Source organism: Astyanax mexicanus, chromosome 6 (assembly GCF_023375975.1).
Source record: "Astyanax mexicanus isolate ESR-SI-001 chromosome 6, AstMex3_surface, whole genome shotgun sequence".
NCBI classification, from domain to species: Eukaryota; Metazoa; Chordata; class Actinopteri; order Characiformes; family Acestrorhamphidae; genus Astyanax; species Astyanax mexicanus.
In genome coordinates this window covers 22,515,780-22,540,935 of record NC_064413.1, presented here as the reverse complement: position 1 = coordinate 22,540,935, position 25,156 = coordinate 22,515,780, and the positions used below count along the sequence as shown (strand labels likewise).

Genomic DNA, 25,156 nt, shown 5'->3' with positions numbered 1-25,156 from the left:
TCACTGAAGAATCGATTAAAAAGTTTCACAGGAGTTTTAATAAATATATGGGTGAAGAGAATGGGTGACCCGCGGTTTTATGTGCTGTCTGAAAGCAAATGAGCGAATCTGGAAGATTTGTGTTTTTGTTTTTAGCAGCTTGGTAAAGTTAGTTTGATATACGACGTTCTGTTTTTAGCTCCTCTCGGTGTAAACGACACAGTGACAACTCCGGGAAACGCCCACCCAGGCGGAAGTGCGTGGTGTGTGGGTTTGTTTTTGCCCGGAGCTCAGAGAGAGAGAGAGTGAGAGTGAGGGAGTTAGCGGTGGACTTTCTCTTACTCCGGCGGAATTTGGGGATTTTTTGGGGGCGACGTTTTCGAGAATCGTCCATCCTCTGAAACCTGTTTATTACTGGACACGGAAAAAGCCGCTGGTTCTCGCTGCTGTGTGTTTTAAGCCTGTGTGTAGGGTAACTGAGCTAGCTCGTGTTTAGCCTGTGTGTGTTAGCTAAGCTAACTGTAGCTGTCATGGAGCAGAAGAAGCAGTAGAGCTGTTCAGATCCTCCACAGACTGACCGAGACAGAGCCAGCCCTCTCCTCACTTCAGGGGGATAACATGGACTGTAGTGCGCTGGAGCTCGACGCTGTGAACTTCGCCAAATCAGCGGTGATTCACGACCAGAGAGGGAAATACAATGAAGCGATTTTCTTTTACAAGGTGAGCAGCTGTTAAGTTAGATAACTAGCCTAAATAACTAGCTTAACTAACTAACGGTTAGCTAGGTTAGCTAGCTAGTTAAGTTATCAAATAAACCGAATGGGTAACTAGTAGCTAGTTAGCTAGTTAACTAACCTAGTTAGCCAGTCGTTAGTTAGCTTATGTGACGACACCTGTACCAGTAAAACTAATAACTATGATAGCTATGATTATTTTTACTATTATTAATACCAGTCCTATACATTTTAACGTAATTCATTATGACAGGTTATGTTATTTAACAGAGCCACATTTTCTTAATGTTATTTTAACTTTATATGTCCTCTGTTAACCTACCATTAATTAACATGAAAACCCACTATTTTTTATTAGTGACAGCCTCTGTTAATTCCAGATATTTGTTAGCTAGCTTACATTTTACCGGGAAAATGTAACTAAGTATCTGTTACTGGAGTTTTTACTAGTAGAAATGCAGTTACTGATAAAACAGGTTGAAAATTCCAGGTTAATCAATAGTAACAAATTACCAGACATACAGATCTGGAAAAAATAAGAGACCACTTAAAAATAATGAGTTTCTTTAATTTAACCAAATGGAAACCTCTGGAATATACTCAATAAGAAAATGAATGATCACAAGCCAGCGAAATGAAGTTTAACTGCTTGAATTTTGGCATCAGGCGTGGCATAACATTTTCCAAAAGCAGTGTGTAAGACTGGTGGGGGAGAACATGCCAAGATGCATAGAAACTGTGATTAAAAACCGGGGTATATATACATTGATTTTGTAACTCTTAAAACTTTATTAATATGAATGTGTTTTCTTTGCATTATTTGAGTTCTGAAAGCTCTGCATGTTTTTTTTGTTATTTCAACCATTTCTTATTTTCTGCAAATACAAAAAATGACAATATTTTTATTTGGAATTTGGGAGAATAATGTCTGTAGTTTGTAGTCTGTAGCAAAATCAGAGAAACTGATTCAGAAGCTAAAGTGGTCTCTTTTCTAGAGCTGTATGTATAAAGACTTGAGTAAAAGTACAAGTACTCAATCAAACCAGTGATTTGAGTAGAAGTTGAAGTGTTCTTTAAGCATCACATTTAAGTGCTAAAGTATTCAACGTTTTTTAACCTTAATTATTACAAGTACTTTGTTCCTAAATGTACTGCACATGTACTAAAAGTAAAAGTACAGTATTGTATTATGTAGGTATTACAAAAAGCAGTCAGAAGTTTAAATATATTGCAGGTAGGCAGCGAAGCGAAAGGCAGAACGGGAGCAGCACTGTAGTCTTATAAGGCAGCTAAATCGCTTGACTTCACCCAATGATGAGGAGCTTCAAACCTGAAAACAGTACAAAGCATCTGCTGCTCTGGCTTTAGTGATTATGTGGGTTTGGAATGATTTAACTTTTGTATTATTATTATTATTATTATTATTATTATTATTGTAACGAGAAACAATGTAACAAAAAATGTTTTGGAGTAAAAGTATCAAAGTATTAAAGTGGAAGTAGGAAAAAATAAGAATACTCCAGTAGAATACAGATACAGCATTTAAGTACTTAAATACAGTAGTGCATTAGTTCTTCTTCATTAATATACATCTCTGCATACGACTAGTTGAACATTAAGTTACTTACATAACATTTTCATTGTCCCAGTAATATGTAAAATATATATAAAATAAATTTTAGTCAGAATAGATTTATTGGTCTGTAAATGAGATATTATGATTAAATATTGAACAGCTGATATTCTAGTCCTGGTGTGGCTTTCCATACAGGTACATTTGTGTTTAGAATTTAGTTTTAGACTGGAGAAATATCCGTTTAATTTGTAGATCTAACCACAAATCATTCGATTTTTCTTCTTTCAGGAGGCAGCCCAAGCACTCATCTATGCTGGCATGGCTGGGTCTAAACTGGATAACATCCAGGGAAAAGTGAACGAGTACCTGGAACGAGTACAGACTCTACTCAGTGCTGGTCAGTGTTTCTATGAAATGTTGGGATATAGTAACACTGTCTGGAAGACATTAGTACCAAAGCACCCTGGCTCTGTCCCCACTTTATGTATTGAGTGGTGGTAAAGTGGACAACTGGATTTATTTCAGAGGTTTAAATTACAGTTATTAAAAAGTTGTGTTAGGCTGCCTCTCAGTGTCATGGTTATGTTTTCTCTTTCTGGAGAAAATGGAGTGTATGAACTTATACTTTCCGTTGTTTATTCTCCAGTAAGGCGTTTTCTGAACAGGACTGAGTTAGAGTATGAGTGTGAGTAATATGAAATATGGGTGTGACTTTCAGAAAGGAGCTCTGTCCTTCAGAGTCTTCTCTCAGCTTATTGGTATTTTCTGTAAAAGATTTGGCCATCTTCCAATGTCTATTAATAAATAGTTACACTTAAAGCCATGAGACATGCTTTACACATACACATGTTTTTATGCCATCCCATTCTAATTGTATAGCTTTTAACAAGGTTTTAGGGTGTGTCTGTGGAATGTTTTGCCCATCCATGCAGAAGAATCAGGTCAGAGCTTTGTGTGGGCCAGTCAACCTCTTCCACACCAAACTCAAACATGCCTTATGTTATCTCAAAGGTGGAAGTATACAGTTGTATATTTCATCAACTGTTTGCAATGGTGGTATCCTATATCAGTACCACTATTTAGATTCACATATTCTTTCTCTACTGATTGTGAGGGAGATTGCATAGACTGGCTAGATGCTTGATTTTATACAAATTTGTAACAATAGGTCTGAATGAAACACCTGAACCCAATGATTGAGGTGTGTCTCAATGCTTTTGTTTAGATAGTGTATATAATAGCCAGGCCTCAGTATAAAGAAACCTGATTCACTGCTCTGACAGTAAGGCAACAGGCTCATTTTGTACATAAGTAATTTAAGAAGTTTGCCACACATTTGTGTAAGTTGTATGTGTAAATTAATATGCAAAGTAAATTAGTTTATTAAGCCTCTATAATAGGACTATATGCTGACATTATTTGATTATGCCAGAGTTTGGCTGCTGTTAACATAATATAACCTCAAATTTATGTGTAGTTTAACTATTGAATGTTTATTTAATGCCAGGGACGTTTTAATTAAATTCTTTTTAAACACACAGATCTTATTTCTCTTACCAGTTCAAGCACAGAGCAGTGACCCGTTAAAGACCAAGCATCAGCTGGACCTCGAGCGGGCATACTTCCTGGTGACCCAGGCCTTTGAGGAGGATGAGAAAGGCAACAGTGACGAAGCCATAGAGCTCTACTCACAGGCTGTAGAGCTGTGCATACAAGCAGTGAGTCAGTGCCTTTGTTCAGACTGATGTATTAATTTTCACAGAACAAGAATTTTATTTAGTCTAAATGGTCTTTTTTTGTAAATTTAATTTATGTTTTTGGCAATCATATACAGATGCAAAAAAACACAAAAAACAAAGAAAAAAACAAGTAAAGTTTGCAGTTGACAGTAGTTATATTAGAGGAAAATGGAGACAATGACAACCATTGACACTTTATCCACACTAAGACACTTCATTATGTTACTGCTATTCATTTAACCTCATTCATGCTGCTTAAAGAAGAGTGCTTTATGCACTTTTAACCTGGTATTCGTGTGGCTGCTAATTCTCTACTTTTCTTTTTGTTTTGTTTTTGCTTTTTTGTCATTTTTGATATTTTTCCAATTATCAAACAAACGTTAATAGCAGACAAAGATAACCTGATTAAATATAAAAGGCACTGTTTAAATTATGATTTTATTTATTAAAAAAAAAAAAAGAAATATCCAAACCAAGCATTTGTTATTATGTAAATAGTATTTGCCCCCTAAACCTAATATACTGGGTCTGCCACCCACTTGCAATCAAGCTAACTAGCAGTAAGTCTTTCACATCTCTGTGGAGCTATTCTGGCTCACTCTTCTTTACAGAATTGTTTTAAATTTGACACATTGGAGGGTTTTCCGGTATGAACCGTCTGTTTAAGATCATACCACAGCATCTCAATTAGACTCTAACTAGACCACTCCAAAACCTTCATTTTGTCTTTTTTAAGCAATTCAGAGGTGGACTTGTTTGTGTGCTTTGGATCATCGTCCTGCTGCAGAACCCAAGTACGCTTGAGCTTGAGGTCATAAACAGATGGCCGGACATTCTCCTTCAGGATTGTCTGGTTTCATCTGTTACAGCAAGTTGTCCAGACCCTGAAGCAGCAAAGCAGCCCCAGACCATCACACTTCCACCACCATGTTTTACATTTTGTATGATGTTCTTTTTCTGAAATGATGTGTTAGTTTTATGCCAGTGGTAACGGGACACACACCTTCCAAAAAGTTCCACTTTTGTGACGTCAGTCCACAGAATATTTTCCCAAATTCTTGTGGATCATCAAGATGTTTTTTGGCCTGTGTGAGACAGGCTGTTGTGTTCTTTTTGGTCAGCATTGTTTTTTACTCTGGAACTCTCCCATGGATACTATTTTTGACCAGTGTCTTTTTTTTATTATTGAATCATTAACACTGACACTGACCTACACTGAGGCAAGTGAGACCTGCAGTTCTTTAAACGTTGTTCTGATACCTTTTTTTAAATTAAACTTTAATAAAATGTGCTGTAGTTCTACTGGGTTTCTTTGCTTATAACATGATATGGACAAAACATGAAACACTTTAAATGGTATTTGAAAATAAAATAGCTGTAAAAAGCAGATATTCTTTTCTTTTATGATGCATCAGATATTTGGCATCTGATTAATTACCCTCCAAAATGTATCCTAATATTTGCTAGTAGAACATGCTAGCAGGGTTGTTGACTAGGAACCATTGGCTCTGGTTGTTTTGAGTTTTGATAGTGAGGATGTTCCTATCGCTCATGTTCTTTTTTAGCGTGCCAAAATGACTTCATAACCTGTCAGTCTTGCAACAGGTGTTAGTGAAGAGGACATGGGGCTTGGTTTCCTTTCTGGAGTCTCTTTTATGAGTGACAGTTTTACTGAGCCCTACTCTCCTTTCTCCCTCTCTCCTGCAGGCCAACGAGACCTCAGATCCAGCACTACAGGGCAAACTGAAGCAGTTGGCTCGCCAAGCACTAGACAGGTAAAGTAGCATAGTGTAATATTCAGAGTATATTGCAGTGTAGAGGGTGAACAGTGTGTGAATCTTTCTACAGAAACATGGTGGTTTGGTTAAAATGGGTAAAGATGCTCTCTTTATTTCCTCTTTATGTCTAATGTCATCACATTTACTGGATTTGCTGGATGACTGCAATCCTGGGATTACCTCTGAGAATCTTTTTATGTTCATTTGACCTAGTTCACTGGATAAGCTGTGCATGTACATAAATGTTACTATAACTGTACTGTGTATATATGATTTTTATATTTAAGTGAACCGGTACAGTGTAGAAGGTCTTATTTGGTTTAGAGTATTTAAACTTTAAACATGGGTGAAAAAACCCATAGTCAAAATAATTTTGAAATATTTATGTCTTTTTAATTGATTAATTTCAATCAGACATACAAAAGGTACACAAAAATCCGAACAAAATTATACCTGTTTAAAGCCAGACCGTGTTCATTTGCAGGTTTTTATAATTTTTTTAAACTTTTTTTATTACTAATAAAATTTTATTTATTTTTTAATTCTTATCCCATTTCCTCCCTAATTTACAAGGTCAATAACCCAACCCACTCATTAGGACTCCCCCTATCAGTGCCCCAACACCAGGAGGGTGAAGACTAGCACATGCCTCCTCTGATACATGTGAAGTCATCCATCACGTCTTTTTGAGCTGCTGCTGATGCAGCATTACCGAGTAGCATCACAGCACGTTTGGAGGAAAGCGCAGCGATACATCAGCTCACAGACACTTTGTGCTGAGAAACATCACCCTTTAGAGTGATTTGGGGAAAGAGTGCCATCGACCCACCCAGAGAGAGCAAAACTCTCAAAGTTGTGCTCTCTCAGGGCTCTGTCAGCTGATGGCAAGCTGCATGACTGGGATTCGAACCAGCGATCTCCCAATCACTTGGAGCTGGGCATGTCTTTCTTTTTTTTTTTTTTTTTTAAGAAAAGTAATATAGTAATATATTTACCACAACAATTGTGTTCTAATTATTAATGTACTCCAGGAATGCTAGTTAAGTCACATTTGAGTGACTTACTTACTTACTTACTCAGGAAAAATAGCAAACAAATAAATGTAAAGTCTTAAGTTATCTCAGTTAACGTTACTGTGTTGGCACTATCCAGTTTGTTTCAGCTTTTGTCTTAAAAACATCCCGTTTGGGAGATAAAGTAAACAAGGTGTGATGTGTAGTGTGATAAGTGGTGCTAAATTTAATCAGTGATGCTAAATTTAACCACCTTCCTGGTTATTGGTTTGTATACAACAAGCATAATTTATTAAAATCATGCATATACTGTAAAAAATACACTTACCATTTGAACATTTGAATAAGTTAACAGTTAAATGTGCCATGCTTTTACCTGGTTATGTTGTTATTCTCTGGTATATTTGTTGCAAGATGAACTGCTCTTCAGTTAAATTCACCACCATCTTGTTTTTTTCCCCTCCTTTTTCGTATGATGCAGGGCAGAGGGACTGAAAGACTCCCTTTCTAAATCCCAGGAAAAGCCCATCGCCTCCACTCCCAAAGCCCCTGCTCCAGTGAGGCAGTACCTGCCCCTGGGTCCGGACTTCTCACTTAATGACAAGCCACAGCCTGTCCGAGCTGTACAGTCCAGTGAGCCGCAGGGTCAGCGCTACACACCTGAAGAGATAGAGGTGCTCAGGTGAGTACAGCCAGCTGATGCTGCTTTATCCACTCCTAAATACTTCCACATATGTCTTGTCCCCATGTTTCTCTGCAGGTCCAGCAGTCGGTGGTTAGGGAAGCAGAAGATACCTTATGTAATATGTTGTTAGTTTTGATATTTTCCTGTTCATAAAGAACTTGCACAATCTTACTGCTGCAGTGCGTACACAATGGGATATTTGTTCACTTTCAACATGTTGTTTAAGTAGTTGTGTCTTGGCTCTATTTTGAGCTCTGATAGACCAGGGTGATGCTGCTTTCATATGACTTTCTCATGCCACAGTGATACCTCTTAGTTAATACTCATGACAAGTAACATGTGTTCCCATGTCTCAGTCTGCTCTATGTAGGTAGGTAGTGGTTTTTAAGCAATAATACACGAAAGGGAGTGCTATAACATGTAATATTGGTACTGCTGTGCTGCGTTCGTAGGCACCTCAAGTGTATTATTGCGATTATATCACAGTTCCATTATCACTGTTTATTGAAAGATTTTGAGTTAAATAGGACGAGAAAATAAGATCTGTTTGGTTCTAAACACTCAGAGTCAAATGAGTTCCATTGCTGCTCTGTTTGTAGCGGCGCTGTTTGGCTGGTAAGCGCTGCATTGTTGCTAGGTTAACTTTATGTGGTGGAGTAATACGTGGAGAGCTTCGGCCAATCACATTGCAGGGTCGGAACCAACTGTGGTATAATAGTGCATTTGTTATTGTGTGACTTAAATACTGGTGATGTATTATTATTGTTATTATTGGGACAGACCTATCCTTACCATAAAATACATCTGCATTAATTCTGTAGTCGATCATGCTTTGGGTTTGTGTTGCAGCTAGTAACACATGGAACAGTGGGACAGTTAACAACAGGAGGAATGATTTGAAACTGTAAAAGCAATTTAAAAAGGATTATATAGTAAAGAACTGTCATCCTAAATTTTATGCCGTTTGGAAATCTTTTACATCCTTAGCTAATTGCTGTAACATATATTTTGACCTGATGTGCCCAAATGTTTGCATGTCGCTAAATGTCAAATGCTGATGTATTACTCACATTGCTTTTGTTTTGTTTATTGAAGGAAGACCTCCAAGATAAATGGAATTGAGTATGTGCCATTTATGAATGTCGACCTGAGAGAACGGTTTGCTTTTCCTGTTCCATTCTCGTAAGTTCTTGCGTTCATATTTTTTTTCTTGTATTGTTCTTGTAGAATTGCTCTCACACTATAAATATATTCACCAAATACAGAGGTCTGCCGTAATACTCTTAGCGTAGGATTTAGTATGAGGCATAGAGTTATTTATTCATAAATTGAAAGATTTGCTCATGTAGATTATTGTTTATTGCTCTAAAGGGACAGGTGTGGAAAGCTGGCCCTGTCCCCAAAACAGACTGCAATCTTCTCTCGCTGGGTCCGACCTGACGACATCTCCAACAACCCCATCATGATTTTTACTGTGTCCAGCTTCAGCATCAAGCAGGTGCCAATTTCCCCTCAGTTCAGAACTATTGATACAGTTGTTAAACTTTCATGGGTTATATGTTGTATGCTATTTAAAAAATAGGATTAAAATGATGTAAAAAGTAATATGTTGTTGTTGTTGTTGCAGACGGTTGTATCAGACTGTTCTTTCGTCGCCTCTTTGGCCATTAGTGCTGCATATGAGAGGCGCTTCAACAAGAAGTTAATCACCAGGTAAGTTCACACTGCAAATAATGTGTGTTATATAATCCTTAATTTCATATTATCATCAGCATTTTCACACATTAAATTCATAGAATGTGTGTGTGTGTGTGTGTGTGTGTGTTTTTCCAGCGTCATTTACCCACAGAATAGGAGGGGAGAGCCAGAGTATAATCCATGTGGAAAATACATGGTAAAGCTTCACATCAATGGAGTCCCTAGAAAGGTACAGGAACTGTTTTGTTATGTCATTTTTGTCAAGATTCACTCTACTAAAAATTTCTACTGTATTTTTTGCACTATGAAGTGCACTGAATTATAAGGCACACTATAAATGAACGTTTATTTTCTGTTCTATTTTCATACATTAGGTGCATACATTAGGTACCGGAGTATAAAGCGCATTATGCAACATTAGTAAGGAACACAGTGTCTCCATATTTCCCTTTAAATTCACCAGGTCTCACCGCTAGGTGGTGGTGGGACGGTAACTTAGTTAAGTAAAGTTAAGCTAAGTAAACAAAACTTTAATTCTTAGTTTTATTTATTTGCATGCTGATGTTCCTTAAAGAGCAAAATTTGGTGACCACTCTTACAAAAATTTATTAAAAACCTTTTTCTTTTGTTGTTTTTTGGTTGAAGGTGATCATTGATGATTTCCTCCCAGTGGATCGCAATGGTGAGCTGCTCTGCTCCTATTCAAGTAACCGGAACGAGTTATGGGTTTCTCTCATAGAGAAGGCCTACATGAAGGTGATGGGTGGATATGATTTCCCTGGCTCCAATTCGGTAAGTATAAGCCTAAAAAATAAGGGCATGAAGGTAAACTCAAGAGTTACAAACTACACACTTGTTTTCACATCCTATCATTTTGTCCCCTGTGAGATGCTTTCTTTTTATTTGTAGAATATTGATCTCCATGCGCTGACTGGCTGGATTCCAGAGCGCATTGCAATGCACTCAGACAATCAGTCCTTCAGCAAGGACGACACCTTCCGCATGCTTTACCAAAGGTGAGCTGCCAGGTTTGTGTGTCTCTCCATGGAGAGATAGACTGTTCTCCAGCTGTTATTAAAGTCTGTATTCTTTCAACTGAAAGATGTTTTGAGAGTCAGTGTCTTATTGTGAATTTCACTTTGACAGGTTTCACAGAGGAGACGTCCTCATAACAACAGCGACAGGAGTGATGACAGAGGAGGAAGGAGAGAAGTGGGGCTTAGTGCCCACACATGCCTACGCTGTGCTAGACATCAGGGAATACAAGGTCAGTTTCTGTGCCCTCTTTCTCTTCAGGTCAATCGCGTCAGTGCAAAATGGTGCCTACTGGAGCATTGAATGGTGATGTGTAAGAAGGTCTAATATGATTGGAGATGCCCTGTCACATTTAGAAATTATCAAGTTTTTCACCTGTTATTAATGTTGAGCAGAGGCCTTTCAACCTGATCAGTGCTTAAATTCACATGTAAATCTAGTGAACTTTGTAGGATATTCATTAAGTGAGTTAGAACTAGTCAAAAGGTGTCTACATGTTATTGGTATTGATCAGGTGGCTTCAACCAGAATGTTCACAAAGTGGTATTCAGATTGACCTTTGAACCTTTGCAGAACAAGCTGAAATGTTTGACCCAACAAGTTTAAATTAACACAAAGGAGTGAATGTTCTGATATGACATGTAATTACGAAGTTATTATAAATCTAGTTCTGAATTAAATGGCGCTTCATCAAGCACCAACTAGCACAATGGTGCCTACTAGAGCATAGGATGGTGATGTGTAAGAAGGTCTAACACAATTGGAGACATTCTGTCACATTTTAAAATGATCAAAAGTCTTTCACCTGTTATTAATGTTGAGAAGAGGCACAAAGGAGTGAATGTTCTGATATGACATGTAATGTCAAGTTATTCTTAATCTAGTTCTGTATTAAATGGCGCTTCATCAGAGTGATATTGTACAGAGGTCTTTAACATTGTGAGATTACAGCAAATACTGCAGAGTTACAGCAATTTAGGTTAGAAATTCCAAGGACGCACAGATTGCTTGATGCCTGGAGAGTATTGTATGTGAAATTTTCACAAATGTTTTTAATGAACATTTACCTAGAGACTCTACAGTGTGCAGCAAGACTGAAATGGAGGTGATAGGCCAAATATCCAGAGAGTAGTTTCAATATAGCTATTTTCAAACAATTAGCAATTATGAATGAACAAAGCACTTTTTAAACATAGTTGTATTGAGAAATTTGTCAGAGCCACTGTACTAAATATGGCAAAAACAATTAGATGTCAAAATAGTACAGCATGATTGACATATACTCGTTTTTTTGGAACAGCGCCCCCCAGTGGGCGGATTGTTTCAGCACTTTGCAGGTCACTACAGTGTCTCCACCTGAACATAACTGCCAAAAATCATCCAGATTGGGCAACATTCAGCCTGCCAAAATGTCTGCTGAATGCTGATTGGCTGATGGTGTTCAGCCATGTTGATTGATTAAGTTGCCCTTTGAACATCCTTTAGAGGCTGTATGATAGATTCTGCATGCAAAGTTTCAACTTGCTAGGTTGCACGGTTGCTGAGAAACAGTGCTCCAAATTTACCTCTTGAAGTGAATGGGGCATATATCCGGAAGGACTAATTTGCATATGGCGGCCATATTGTTTACATATTTCAACTTTTTCTTAATGAATATTGAAGCGCATGCTCTCACGAGTGTTTTGATACCAAACATGCCAGGATTGGTCAAAATTCCTAGGAGTAGTTTGCAAAAGTAGGTTTTGCATATTATGCAAATTAGCACAAAATCTATATAGACGGAAGTGCATGGTCCAAATTGGAAAGTTGTTGGTATTGACCCAAGGAATCCATCAAAAAAAGAATTTTGAATGTAGGTCTTATGGTTTTTGAGTTATTGAGAAACTTGTGAAAAATGAATTTCCTTGTTTATAGCGCCACCACTTGACCAATCGGTGCCATTTGTGTTGTCCACCGAGATGCACTGATCCTACATCTACCTACCAAGTTTCATTTCTCTATGACTTACGGTTTAGGCTGCACAACTGTTTTTACAGGAGAAAAAGAATAATAATAATAAATATAGCCGCAAGCGGCGATTTACGGGGTTCGAGCGTCACAGGCAAAGAGGCCCCTGGAGGCCAGTTAGGCTTAAAACCTGTTGCTGGTTGACCGTCATCACCAAACTGGATAACCAAGCTGGGTGACCAGCGTGACCATAAAGACCATAATGGCAATGCTAGATGAGTGGTGTGAGTAAACTAGTTGAAAAGCATTGATAAATTGAGCTGTAGTGTTCATCAGGTTTTATGTGGTGTCTTACTGCACTCTAGTGCGCATTTGGTGAAACAAATTCAGTTCTTAAATTGAAAAAACACAAGGCATAAAAAGGGCATATAAATAACCCGTATATAGTATATAAGTTTTGACCTGATTAACATTCCGCCTGTTAAAAGCTTGCTGGAATGTGATTGGCTAATAGTGACCACAAAAGTGTCCATATCAAATTTTCATTTGGTGTACCATTAGTGCATGGGCCATAGATGATAATTGGCTAGGATGACCTTGATAGCTTGTATGGTTCTAGAGAAACAGCTATCGAGCATTGGCCCCGCCCCCTGGGGGGGTGTATGTCTACTTATACTGACAGGGTATCTGAGAATCATGTAATGATCAAAGGACTGAAGTGGTATTAGTGTCAGGTTAAGCATTCAAAAGTTATAAGTGTTAAAGACATTTTACTGCACCATGGTAGAACTCATTTGCATATGGCGGCCATATTGTTTATAAATGTAAAGATTTTTTTAATAATTATTGAGGAGTAAGCTCTGCTGAACTGTTTGACACCAAACATGTCATGATTGGTCAAGGATCCAAGGACAAGATCTCAAAAGTATTTTTTGCATATTATGCAAATTAAAAAAAAAATTAAGTGGGTGGAGCATAAACAAGAATGACCCAGGCGGCTGACCATCATGAACAAGAAGGATAAATATGTTCAATTAAGCAAGACAAGCAAGATTGAATAAGTTCAGCAGAGCTTTAATTTAGAATAATTCACCTGTAGCTGTTTCACCAAATGACCACCAGAGCGCAGCAAGAGACCATATATAACCTGCTGGAAATTTATCACTCTATCAGAAAGACAGAACATTCCCTATCAGTGTGTTTCTATTTATTAAAAAGAGAAGAAAAGTCCGATTGGGCTCCAAATTGGTATTCATGATCAAGTGGTCTGTATATACATGTATGTAAATTTGTGTGTTGATAGGGTCAAAGGTTCCTGACTTCTGACCATTTAGGTTTGAAAAAAGTGATAATACAGGCTTATGGCCTACAAAATGGCTGTTGCTCTTTGGCCATATTAGAGGCAAAAAATATCTGATTTGGCTCAAAATTTGCAATCAAGATCACAATATCAGTCTATATATGTATGTCAATTTCTGTGTCGATAGGGTCAAAGGTTCCTGACTTCTGTCCATTTAGATTTGAAAAAAGCGATAATACAGGCTTGAGGCCTACAAAATCGCTGTAGTTTTCCAGCCGTTGTAGAGGCAAAACATGTCCAATTTGGCTGAAAATTTGCAATCAAGATCAGATTATCAGTCTATATACGTGTATAAATTTGTGTGTTGATAGGGTGAAAGGTTCCTGTCTTCTGTCCATTTAGGTTGGAAAATAGCGATAAATAGAATAAATTGAAAATAGTTATTTTTGCACTGTAGAGCCTACTGAAGACTTATTTGGCTCATACTTGGCACATGTGCTTCAAATGTCATTGTTAATTAGTAGCTTCAACAGTTTTGGCATGTTTTAAACTTTGACAGAGTTTTGGCCAAATAACTCTGAAAAGGCTTTCACGTACATGTTTGATCAAGGTTTATGGGCCTCAAATAGTTAAAATGTCAAGATTTTTTTGATAATTATTTACCTTCAGTGTCTCAAGATTGCATCAAGACCAAATTTGTTTTGATTGATTAAGGACTTAAAGACAAGTTCAAAAAGAGCAATTTTTACTCTTTTGGCCACTGATGAAAATCTTTGCATTTTTGGTAAATACTTGTAATTACAAAGTTGTAAAGGCTACAGCAAAGTATACAATTAAAAGAGAATAACAAGCCTAGGCCACTTGTACCTTTAGATATAACTGATTTTCTGCTATAGCGCCCCCTTGAGGCCAATCAACGCCATATTTTAATGGATGATAGAAGGCCCTCATATACATGTAGGTTATAAGTATCGTCCTGATTGGTGATTGTTTAGCCTGTCAAAAGCTTGCTGGAACCTGATTGGCTAATAGCGATCGCAAAAATTTGCATATCACATTTTCCTTCTGTCAAACATTAGAACATAGGCAATAGATGATACATGCCAAAGGAGAGCTTCTTAGCTTGTACGGTTCCTGAGAAACAGATTTTTAGCTTTGGCTCCGCCCCCTGGAGGCGTATGTCTACACAGATTGACATGGTACCTCAGAATCATGTTGGCATAAAAGTTTTAAAGTGGCATTAGTGTAGGTTTAAGCATTCAAAAGTTACAGCTGTTAGAGTAAATTTGGGTGTGCCACGGTAAGATTAATTTGCATATGGTGGCCATATTGTTTACAAATTTCACAATTTTTTCGATAATTATTAAGGTTGGGACTCTGCTGAGTTGTTTGACACCAAATATGACAGGATTGGTCAATGACCCTAGGACAAGTTCTCAAAAGTAGGTTTTGCATATTATGCTAAATAGCAAAAAATCTAAGTGGGCGGAGCTTAGTGGTTCCATTGACCTTTTTGATTTGCCATTAACCAAGGAATCAAATAATGCAAGAATTTTTGCTTTAGCTATCAGGGCGTGGGAGTTACGAGGCCAAACGCGTTGACCTTCGCCATAGCGCCCCCTTGAGGCCGATCGGGCTCATCTTTTGAATCTGAGTAGCGGTGAGAAGTACTACCATATGACCAAGTCTCAGCCCTGTAGGCCTTACGGTTTCTTCTGCCCAATCACTTCTATGGCAGAAAAAGAATAAGAACTATAATAATAATAATCAGAACAATTACAATAGGGTTTCTAGCACTACGTGCTCGAACCCCTAAATATAGCCGCAAGCGGCGATTTACGGGGTTCGAGCGTTACAGACAAAGAGGCCCCTGGAGGCCAGTTAGGCTTAAAACATGTTGCTGGTTGACTGGCATCACCAAACTGGCTGACCAGCATGGCAAAGGTGTTTGGCCAGTGTGACCAAGCTGGATGACCAGCATTGCTATGATGACAAAGCTGAATGACCAGCAGGACCATAATGACCAATGTGAATGACCAGAATGACCTAGCTGGATGGGCAGCATAACCAAGCTAGGTGACCAGCGTGACCATAAAGACCATAATGACAATGCTAGATGAGTGGTGTGAGTAAACTAGTTGAAATGCATTGATAAATTGAGCTGTAGTGTTCAGCAGGTTTTATGTGGTCTCTTGCTGCACTCTAGTGGGCATTCGGAGAGCCTAGCAGTGAGGCATGACAAGGGCACATATTAATAACCAATAATATCAATAATAGTACATATGTTTTGACCTGATTGACATTCAGCCTGTCAAAAGCTTGCTGGAATGTGATTGGCTAATAGTGACCACAAAAGTGTCCATATCAAATTTTCATTTGGTGTACCATTAGTGCATGGGCCATAGATGATAATTGGCAAGGACGACCTTGATAGCTTGTATGGTTCTAGAGAAACAGCTATCGAGCATTGGCTCCTCCCCCTGGGGGGGGTGTATGTCTACTTAAACTGACAGGGTATCTGAGAATCATGTAATGATCAAAGGACTGAAGTGGTATTAGTGTCAGGTTAAGCATTCAAAAGTTATAAATGTTAAAGAGATTTAACTGCACCATGGTAGAACTCATTTGCATATGGCGGCCATATTGTTTATAAATGTAAAGATTTTTTTAATAATTATTGAGGAGTAAGCTCTGCTGAACTGTTTGATACCAAACATGCATGATTGGTCAAGGAGCCAAGGACAAGATCTCAAAAGTAAGTTTTGCATATTATGCAAATAAAAAAAAAATGAAGTGGGTGGAACATAAACAAGAATGACCCAGGTGGCTGACCATCATGAACAAGAAGGATAAATATGTTCAATTAAGCAAGACAAGCAAGATTGAATAAGTTCAGCAGAGCTTTAATTTAGAATAATTCACCTGTATCTGTTTCACCAAATGACCACCAGAGCGCAGCAAGAGACCACATATAACCTGCTGGAAATCTATCACTCTATCAGAAAGACAGAACATTCCCTATCAGTGTGTTTCCATTTATTACAAAGAGAGGAAAAGTCTGATTGGGCTCCAAATTGGTACTCATGATCAAGTGGTCTGTATATACATGTATGTAAATTTGTGTGTTGATAGGGTCAAAGGTTCCTGACTTCTGACCATTTAGGTTTGAAAAAAGTGATAATACAGGCTTATGGCCTACAAAATGGCTGTTGCTCTTTGGCCATATTAGAGGCAAAAAATATCTGATTTGGCTCAAGATTTGCAATCAGGATCACAATATCAGTCTATATATGTATGTCAATTTCTGTGTCAATAGGGTCAAAGGTTCCTGACTTCTGTCCATTTAGATTTGAAAAAAGCGATAATACAGGCTTGAGGCCTACAAAATCGCTGTAGTTTTCCAGCCGTTGTAGAGGCAAAACATGTCCGATTTGGCTGAAAATTTGCAATCAAGATCAGATTATCAGTCTATATATGTGTATAAATTTGTGTGTTGATAGGGTGAAAGGTTCCTGTCTTCTGTCCATTTAGGTTGGAAAATGGCGATAAATAGAATAAATTGAAAATAGTTATTTTTTCACTGTAGAGCCTACTGAAGACTTATTTGGCTCATACTTGGCACATGTACTTCAAATGTCATTGTTAATTAGTAGCTTCAACAGTTTTGGCATGTTTTAAACTTTGACAGAGTTTTGGCCAAATAACTCTGAAAAGGCTTTCAAGTACATGTTTGATCAAGGTTTATGGGCCTCAAATAGTTAAAATGTCAAGATTTTTTTGATAATTATTTACCTACAGGGTCTCAAGATTGCATCAAGACCAAATTTGTTTTGATTGATTAAGGACTTAAAGACAAGTTTGCAAAAATGCAAAGATTTTCATCAGTGGCCAAAAGAGCAATTTTTACTCTTTTGGCCACTGATGAAAATCTTTGCATTTTTGGTAAACATATGTAATTACAAAGTTGTAAAGGCTACAGCAAAGTATACAACTAAAAAAGAATAACAAGCCTAGGCCACTTGTACCTTTAGATATAACTGATTTTCTGCTATAGCGCCCCCTTGAGGCCAATCAACGCCATATTTTAATGGATGATAGAAGGCCCTGAGATACATGTAGGGTATAAGTATCGTCCTGATTGGTCATTGTTTAGCCTGTCAAAAGCTTGCTGGAATCTGATTGGCTAATAGCGGTCACAAAAATTTAAATATCAAATTTTCCTTCGGTGAAACATTAGGACATAGGCCACAGATGATACATGCCAAAGGAGAGCTTCATAGCTTGTACGGTTCCTGAGAAATAGCTTTGGCACTACGTGCTCGAACCCCTAATAATAATAATAATAATAAGAAGAAAAATCTTAGCAAAAACAATAGGGTTCTACGCACCTAAAAACAGCAAAACAACAGTAATGGAGGCCATACGGGTACTTTGGGTTTATTGCAGTGTATTGTAATCATTGCTGGTTGGCAGGGGATTAAGTACCTATTTCACTTAATCAATGATAAATTTATAATAATTTATAACTTTTTTGAGTATTTTTCCAGATATTTGTGTGTGATAGACTAAATTTGTGTGATAGGGTAAATTTACAAAATCAGCAGATCGAATTGTTATTCTGTCCTACATACAGTAGTTAATCACTACAAATTGCACTAATCTCAAAGTTAGTAAAAACATAGTATTGCAAAATAATTATAATTAAAGAAATCTGTGGTCTGTTCTTTATTTATTGCAGTTTTCCTTATTGTGTTTTTTAAACAATTTTCTTCATTTTTTCCACTGGAATTTGAAGTTGGAATGATAAATACATTATATGTCCAAATTGTTATGGAGATTGCTTCTTACCTGGGATGCACTGAAATTATTGTTTTGGCCAAAACACAACAAAGGTTGAATACCAAATATAGAATACAATTTTATTTTAATGTTTCAGATTTTAAATATCCCAGTATACATACCAACAAAGCACAATACTTTTTTTAAGTAGATTTTACTTTAGAAATGCAATTCTAGTTACACATTTTAAACAGGTGTACACATTTTAAACACTTAGTAGTAGTAAATAGACAATATAGTATATACAGTATATACACAAAATAATAATATAAACACTTAAATTATGCTACATCACTAATTCGATTAGGGCGGCACGGTGGCGCAGTGGGTAGCACTTCCGCCTCACAGCAAGATGGCCTGGGTTCGATTCCCGACTGGGGCGTCCCGGGTCTTTCTGTGTGGAGTTTGCACGTTCTCCCCGTGTCTGCGTGGGTTTCCTCCGGGTTCTCCGGTTTCCTCCCACAGGCCAAAGACGGCACGTTCAGGCTAATTGGAACTTGGTTGAAATTGCCCCTTAGGTGTGAGTGTGTGAGTGAATGTGTCTGTGTGTCTGTCTGTGTCTGTCTGCCCTGCGATGGATTGGCAGCCTGTCCAGGGTGTATCCTGCCTTCCGCCCGATGCCGGCTGGGATAGGCTCCAGCACCCCCCCCGCGACCCTTAATGGATGAAGCGGTTGATAATGACTTGACTTGACTTGACTAATTCGATTATTGGTTTACCTCATTGGTGCTTTATATATGTGCCTCAGCACTGATAGTCTAGTCATACATTTAACTCAGTAGTGCTATAAAATTCTATTCCAGGGTAAGCGCTTCCTGCAGCTGAAAAACCCTTGGAGCCATCTCAGGTGGAAGGGCCGTTACAGTGAGCGCGATGAGAAGAACTGGACTCCTGATCTACTGAAGTACCTCAACTTTGACCCCAAAACTGCACAGAAGTTTGATAACGGTAAGAGAATAACTTCTAGGTGAGCTGCATGTGAAAGGAAAAGGTGTATTCCCACAGCAGAGCTTTGAACTGACTTTGGACTTTGGATTTAAGGTGTGTTCTGGATCATCTGGGAGGACTTGTGCCAATACTATGATGTCATCTACCTGAGCTGGAATCCCAGTCTGTTTAAAGAGTCTTCCTGCATACACAGGTCAGCCTCTTACAGATCAGTATTATAAATGTAAAATTGAGTGGCTTTCTTATCTTATAGTATTTATTTTATTTTATAGAATGTGAGTGGTCCAAGGTTCACAGCTTGTTCCTTGGACCATGTTGTCATATTGTAGTTTAAGTTGTTTAGGTCTTTAAGGAAAAAGAAATAGTGTTTTTAAGTGTATTTTTCGTAGAAAAATAGTTCCAGGAAATATGTTTCACAAAAAAGAACTTTGCCATACACATGCTTTATGCATGACAACATCCCTGTGCATTTCATTAACTTTGAGACTGAGAGTCTGACAATTTTTGTAGCTTAGACAAGATCACTTGCTGGTGTTTCTGTATAAATGTGTGGTATAGTGTTTATTTGTAATAGTAGTTTTACTTTCTCATGAAGTGTGTTTATACTAATCTGCCAAAACTTTAGAACCACTGACAGGAATACTAATCAGTGCCACCTATTGCTATTCTTTACACAAGAAATTGTGCCCTACATAGAGAGTAGTGTGTCTTTTAGGATTAAACCTATGTTTTATGTTCTTTGTTGTGTGTTGATATAATTTGTTATGAGCTATCATCACCCCATTGCAAGACTTTAATTGATTTGAGGTAAATTGGCAATCTTTTGACACTCTTTGAGACAGTTTTGCAAAAAAAAAAAAAAAACAGCGGTTATGGCTGCGTAAGGCTCATTTATTTAGGAAAGGAAAAAAGTGTAGCCCTTCTGGACAGGATTTAAAGGATCTGCTGCATACATTTTTAAGGCAGATACAATAGGGCACTTTTACAGGTCTTGTAAAGTCTATACCTTAACAGGCCAGAGCTGTTTTGCCAACAAAAGGGGGACCTACACAATATTTAGTTTACAGTGGGAAAAAATAATTATTTGATACAATGCTGATTTAAAGTTTTGAAGATTTAAAGTTTTTCCACCTACAAAGAATGGAGACGTCTGTAAATTTTATCATAGCTGAACTTCAGCTGTGGAAAAATAAAACTAAATCCAGAAAATCACATTGTATGATCTTGAAATAATTAATTTGCATTTTATTGCATGAAATGCATATTTGATTACCTACCATCTAGCCAGAATTCTGGCTCTCACAGACCTGCTAGTTTTTTCTTTAAGAAACCCTCCTACTCTGCACTTACCTGTATGAACTGCACCTGTTTTAACTTGTTACCTGTATAAAAGACACCTGTCCACACACTCAGTTAATCACACTTCAACCCTTCCACCATGGCCAAGACCAAAGTTCTGTCTAAAGGTGCGGTATGCCACACTGCTTTCCGCTCTGCCCGCCGTTCAGCTGGATGATGGCCAGTTGTGGTTGCGTCGCCTGGGGGGCGTGTCATTTATCGCAAGGGTTAGGGTTAGGGTTTACAACCTTCATCCCTTAGTAAGAACACTGGAGATGTGTCATTGCTGGGTCTTATAGCATGACAATGAGCCAAAACACACATCTAGGGCAACCAAGGAGTGGCTCTGTAAGAAGCATTTTCAAGGTCCTGCAGTGGCCTAGCCAGTAAAGGTGTGGAGTATCGTATCATACACAATAATATCGCCAACATTTTTAAATATCGTGAACGATATTACACCCTGAAATATCATGCCATACCACCCACTCCTAATTATCACATCAGGGTACTACTTTTTTGCTGTTTTTAGCAAAAGAAAAATTCATACTGTTCTCATTTCCCATAATATATTTACTAGAGACAGATTATATCCATTATTAATTTTACTTAAGTCCTGGATATATGGAGATATTTGAAATATCATAACATTTTGGATTGTTGACTTCTGTTACAAATTTGATAAAATTATTGTATTTTTTAATATCTCAGTTAGGGGTGTGCCATGTCGTATCGTATGCAATAATATAATGAATTTTTCATTTTGTTGCAGCAGTGTATTCCTGACATATACATTTTTTAATTGTGTTTTGTCATATCGCCAAGAGTATTGTGAATACTCTTGAAAATACCATGAAGGTTTCTATACCAAGTTCCTATACCAAGTTTAAGTTCTGTATCAAATACTGATGGCGCCGAGCATGGCTGCCGTGTTGCGAGCTCCCACTTATTTTAGCAGTTTTTCTTTGTTTTTGTGTTTGCTTGTTACTCTTTTTGCACTGAATGTTACTGGCATCGTCACATATGACCGACAAACACTCCTGGGAATCAGATCGTCGATCACTCACCGCAAACCGGACTTTGAGTTCCACAACGCTGATCCTTTGTTCCCTAACATCGGAGAGGCTCCATTCACCTGGGTCGCCCGGCCACGCACGCGACGCAGACGCCGGAAAAGAGGCAAGCGAGCCGGTGTGCTCGTCAGGCTGAGACGCCGCGCTCACCGTCCGCCTCTTCCCACCTTGTTGCTGGCTAATGTGCAGTCCTTGGACAACAAGCTGTGCGAGCTCCACGCACGGATCGCTTTCCAGCGGGAGATGCGTGACTGCAGCGTGATCTGCCTCACAGAGACCTGGCTATCCGCGGACATACCCGACCACGCCATAGAACCCGCGGGGTTCTCTCTGCACCGCGCCGACAGATCCAAAGAGCTCTCTGGGAAAAGTAAGGGAGGTGGTGTATGTTTCCTGATCAACAATGCTTGGTGTGATCGGAGGAATGTACATTTCATCGAGTCTTTCTGCTCGCCGGAGCTGGAATATCTAATCATCTCCTGCCGGCCGGTGTGGCTACCTCGTGAGATTACAGGACTGTGTTTAGCGGCAGTGTACATACACCCGCGTGCGGACGCGGAATTCGCACTCGGGAAGCTACACGAGACCATCAACAAGCAGATGACCGCGCGCCCGGAGGCTGCACTCATTGTTGCAGGGGACTTTAACCGGACAAACTTTAAAACTTTTTGTCCAGCACTGTTTCAGCACATTACATGCTTCACGCGGAAAACCCAGACGCTTGATCACTGCTACTCTAACATCCGAGGAGCCTACAAAGCCCTCCCCCGACCCCCGTTCGGCAAATCAGATCACTCCTCCATCCTGCTTCTGCCCACCTACAGGCAGAGGCTGAAACGAGAACCGCCCACCACCAAGGAGGTACGCCGCTGGTCTGACCAATCGGAAGCTATGCTTCAGGACTGTTTTGATCACGTGGACTGGGAGATGTTCCGTGATTCGTCAAGCAGCATCGACGAGTACGCAGACACAGTCACCGCCTTCATTCGCAAGTGCGTGGATGACGTAGTGCCCCTCAGATCAGTGCGCGTCTTCCCCAATCAGAAGCCCTGGCTGAACGGTGACGTCCGTTCCGCTCTCAGCGCACGCAGCGCCGCTTTCAGATCTGGAAATACGGAGGAGTACAAACGAGCCAGCTACGCTCTCCGTAGGACCATAAAAGCGGCCAAACGTGGGTACAGAGAGAAAGTGGAAGCACAGTTCAACACAGCCAACACCCAGAGCTTGTGGCAGGGTCTGAACATTATCACTGACTACAAGAGAAGCTCTCACACTCTGACCAGCACCAACGCTGAGCTGCCAGAGGAGCTGAACCGCTTCTACACTCGATTCGAGGCAGATCACGCTGCGCTCCCAGAGTGCGCCCCGCCCACCGCTGCGCTCCCAGAGTGTGCCCCGCCCACCGCTGCGCTCCCAGAGTGCGCCCCGCCCACCGCTGCGCTCCCAGAGTGCGCCCCGCCCACCGCTGATCCCATCCCACCCTCCGTCTCTGAAGCTGACGTGCGCAGAGCTTTTCAGCGGATAAATCCACGCAAGTCAGCTGCTCCGGATGGCATTCCCGGGAGAGTGCTTAAAGCCTGCTATAGAGAACTGGCAGCAGTCTACACGGACATTTATAATACATCACTCTCTCTCTCTGTTGTGCCAGCTTGCTTTAAACTGGCCACCATTGTGCCAGTTCCAAAGACTGCCCACACCACCTGTCTGAATGACTGGCGACCTGTTGCCCTAACCTCCATCATAAGCAAATGCTTTGAGAGGCTGGTTAGGGATATCATCTGTTCCTCACTGCCTGCCACCCTGGACCCACTGCAGTTTGCATACAGGCAGAACAGATCCACTGACGATGCGATCGCCCTGACCCTGCACACTGCCCTCTCTCACCTGGACAAGAAGGACACGTATGTGAGAATGCTGTTTGTGGACTACAGTTCAGCATTCAACACCATCGTTCCCTCGAGGCTCGACATCAAGCTCCGGGATCTGGGTCTGAACAGCACACTGTGCAGCTGGATCCTGAACTTCCTGTCAGACCGACAGCAGGTGGTGAGGATGGGCAACATCACATCCTCCTCACTGACCCTCAACATCGGAGCGCCCCAGGGCTGTGTGCTCAGCCCGCTCCTGTACTCCCTGTACACCCACGACTGCACAGCCAGACACAGCTCCAATGTCATCATCAAATTTGCTGACGACACAACAATTGTTGGCCTGATCTCAAACAACGACGAATCGGCCTACAGAGAGGAGGTTAACATCCTGGAAAACTGGTGCCAGGAGAATAACCTCTCTCTAAACGTCAGCAAGACCAAGGAGCTGATCGTGGACTTCAGGAAGCAGGAGAAAGCATACTCGTCGATCTCCATCAACGGGACTGCGGTGGAGAGGGTCAGCAGCTTCAAGTTTCTGGGTGTTCACATCAGCGAGGATCTGACATGGACAGAACACACCACACGGGTGGTGAAGAAGGCACAACAACGCCTGTACTTCCTCAGACGGCTGAGGAGGTTTGGTCTGAACCCCAGCATCCTCAGGACTTTCTACACCTGCACTGTGGAAAGCATTCTGACGGGCAGCATCACCACCTGGTATGGGAACTGTACTGCTCTGGAGCGGAAATCCCTGCAGAGGGTTGTGCGCACAGCGCAGTACATCACTGGGGTTGAGCTCCCAAACCTTTTGGATTTATACACCAACCGCTGCCTGAGGAAATCCAAAAAGATCATGAAGGACCCGTTCCATCCAAGCCATTCCCTGTTCTCACAGCTGCCGAGTGGAAGGAGGCTCAGAAGCTTGAAGACCAGAACCAGCCGGTTCCGAGACAGCTTCTTCCCCCAAGCAACCAGGCTGTGGAATAGCCAGTAGAACGGTGTTCTGCCCAACCCACCCCACTGACACCCATACAAACTCTGCACCCTGCACTTTACTTTACACTGCATCTATCAGACTTTTCCATATTATACAGCATTCTGCCCCCTGCACTCCCCACTCAACTCATTCCTTACCTGCACTTACTCATAGCTATACTGTGACATACTGACTACTTCCACACTATCCATATCTACATCTGTGCATATCTGTTCTGTGCAATATTTGTCTATAGTGTAAGTTATCATGTTTATTGTAATTAAGTGTATTGTAAATAGTGTTTATACTGTAAGTTATCTGTATGTCCTATTTTTATATATTTTATATTATTTTATTACTCTCTTGTAAATATTATTCTTTGCGCATTGGTGGGAATCTGCACCCAAGTTTTTCACTCACATGTACACCTGTACTCTGTGACGTGACAATAAAAAAAATCTTGAATCTTGATTTTCTGCAATGAAATGCTAATTAAATATTTTAAACTCCTACAATGTGATTTTCTGGATTTTTTTTTATTCTGGCCACAGACCTCTGTGTTGTTCGTAGGTGGGAGAACTTGCAAAATCTGCAGTTTATCAAATACTTATTTTCCCCGCTGTATATCAT

The 25,156-nt window shown here is 39.8% G+C and overlaps 1 protein-coding gene across 1 annotated transcript in view; it reads left to right on the top strand.

The window, feature by feature from the left end:
- The first annotated feature begins 235 nt into the window (after positions 1-235).
- capn7 (calpain 7) overlaps positions 236-25,156 on the top strand; it is a 31,726-nt gene continuing 6,805 nt past the window's right edge. The window contains exons 1-14 of the mRNA XM_007240971.4: positions 236-699; positions 2,578-2,686; positions 3,850-4,007; positions 5,736-5,803; positions 7,301-7,501; positions 8,600-8,686; positions 8,876-9,002; positions 9,132-9,217; positions 9,338-9,431; positions 9,848-9,994; positions 10,112-10,218; positions 10,349-10,469; positions 19,127-19,271; positions 19,365-19,464. Coding sequence (XP_007241033.2) covers positions 598-699; positions 2,578-2,686; positions 3,850-4,007; positions 5,736-5,803; positions 7,301-7,501; positions 8,600-8,686; positions 8,876-9,002; positions 9,132-9,217; positions 9,338-9,431; positions 9,848-9,994; positions 10,112-10,218; positions 10,349-10,469; positions 19,127-19,271; positions 19,365-19,464 — 1,652 coding nt within the window. The 5' untranslated portion in view covers positions 236-597. The remainder of the gene's footprint in view (positions 700-2,577; positions 2,687-3,849; positions 4,008-5,735; positions 5,804-7,300; positions 7,502-8,599; positions 8,687-8,875; positions 9,003-9,131; positions 9,218-9,337; positions 9,432-9,847; positions 9,995-10,111; positions 10,219-10,348; positions 10,470-19,126; positions 19,272-19,364; positions 19,465-25,156) is intronic.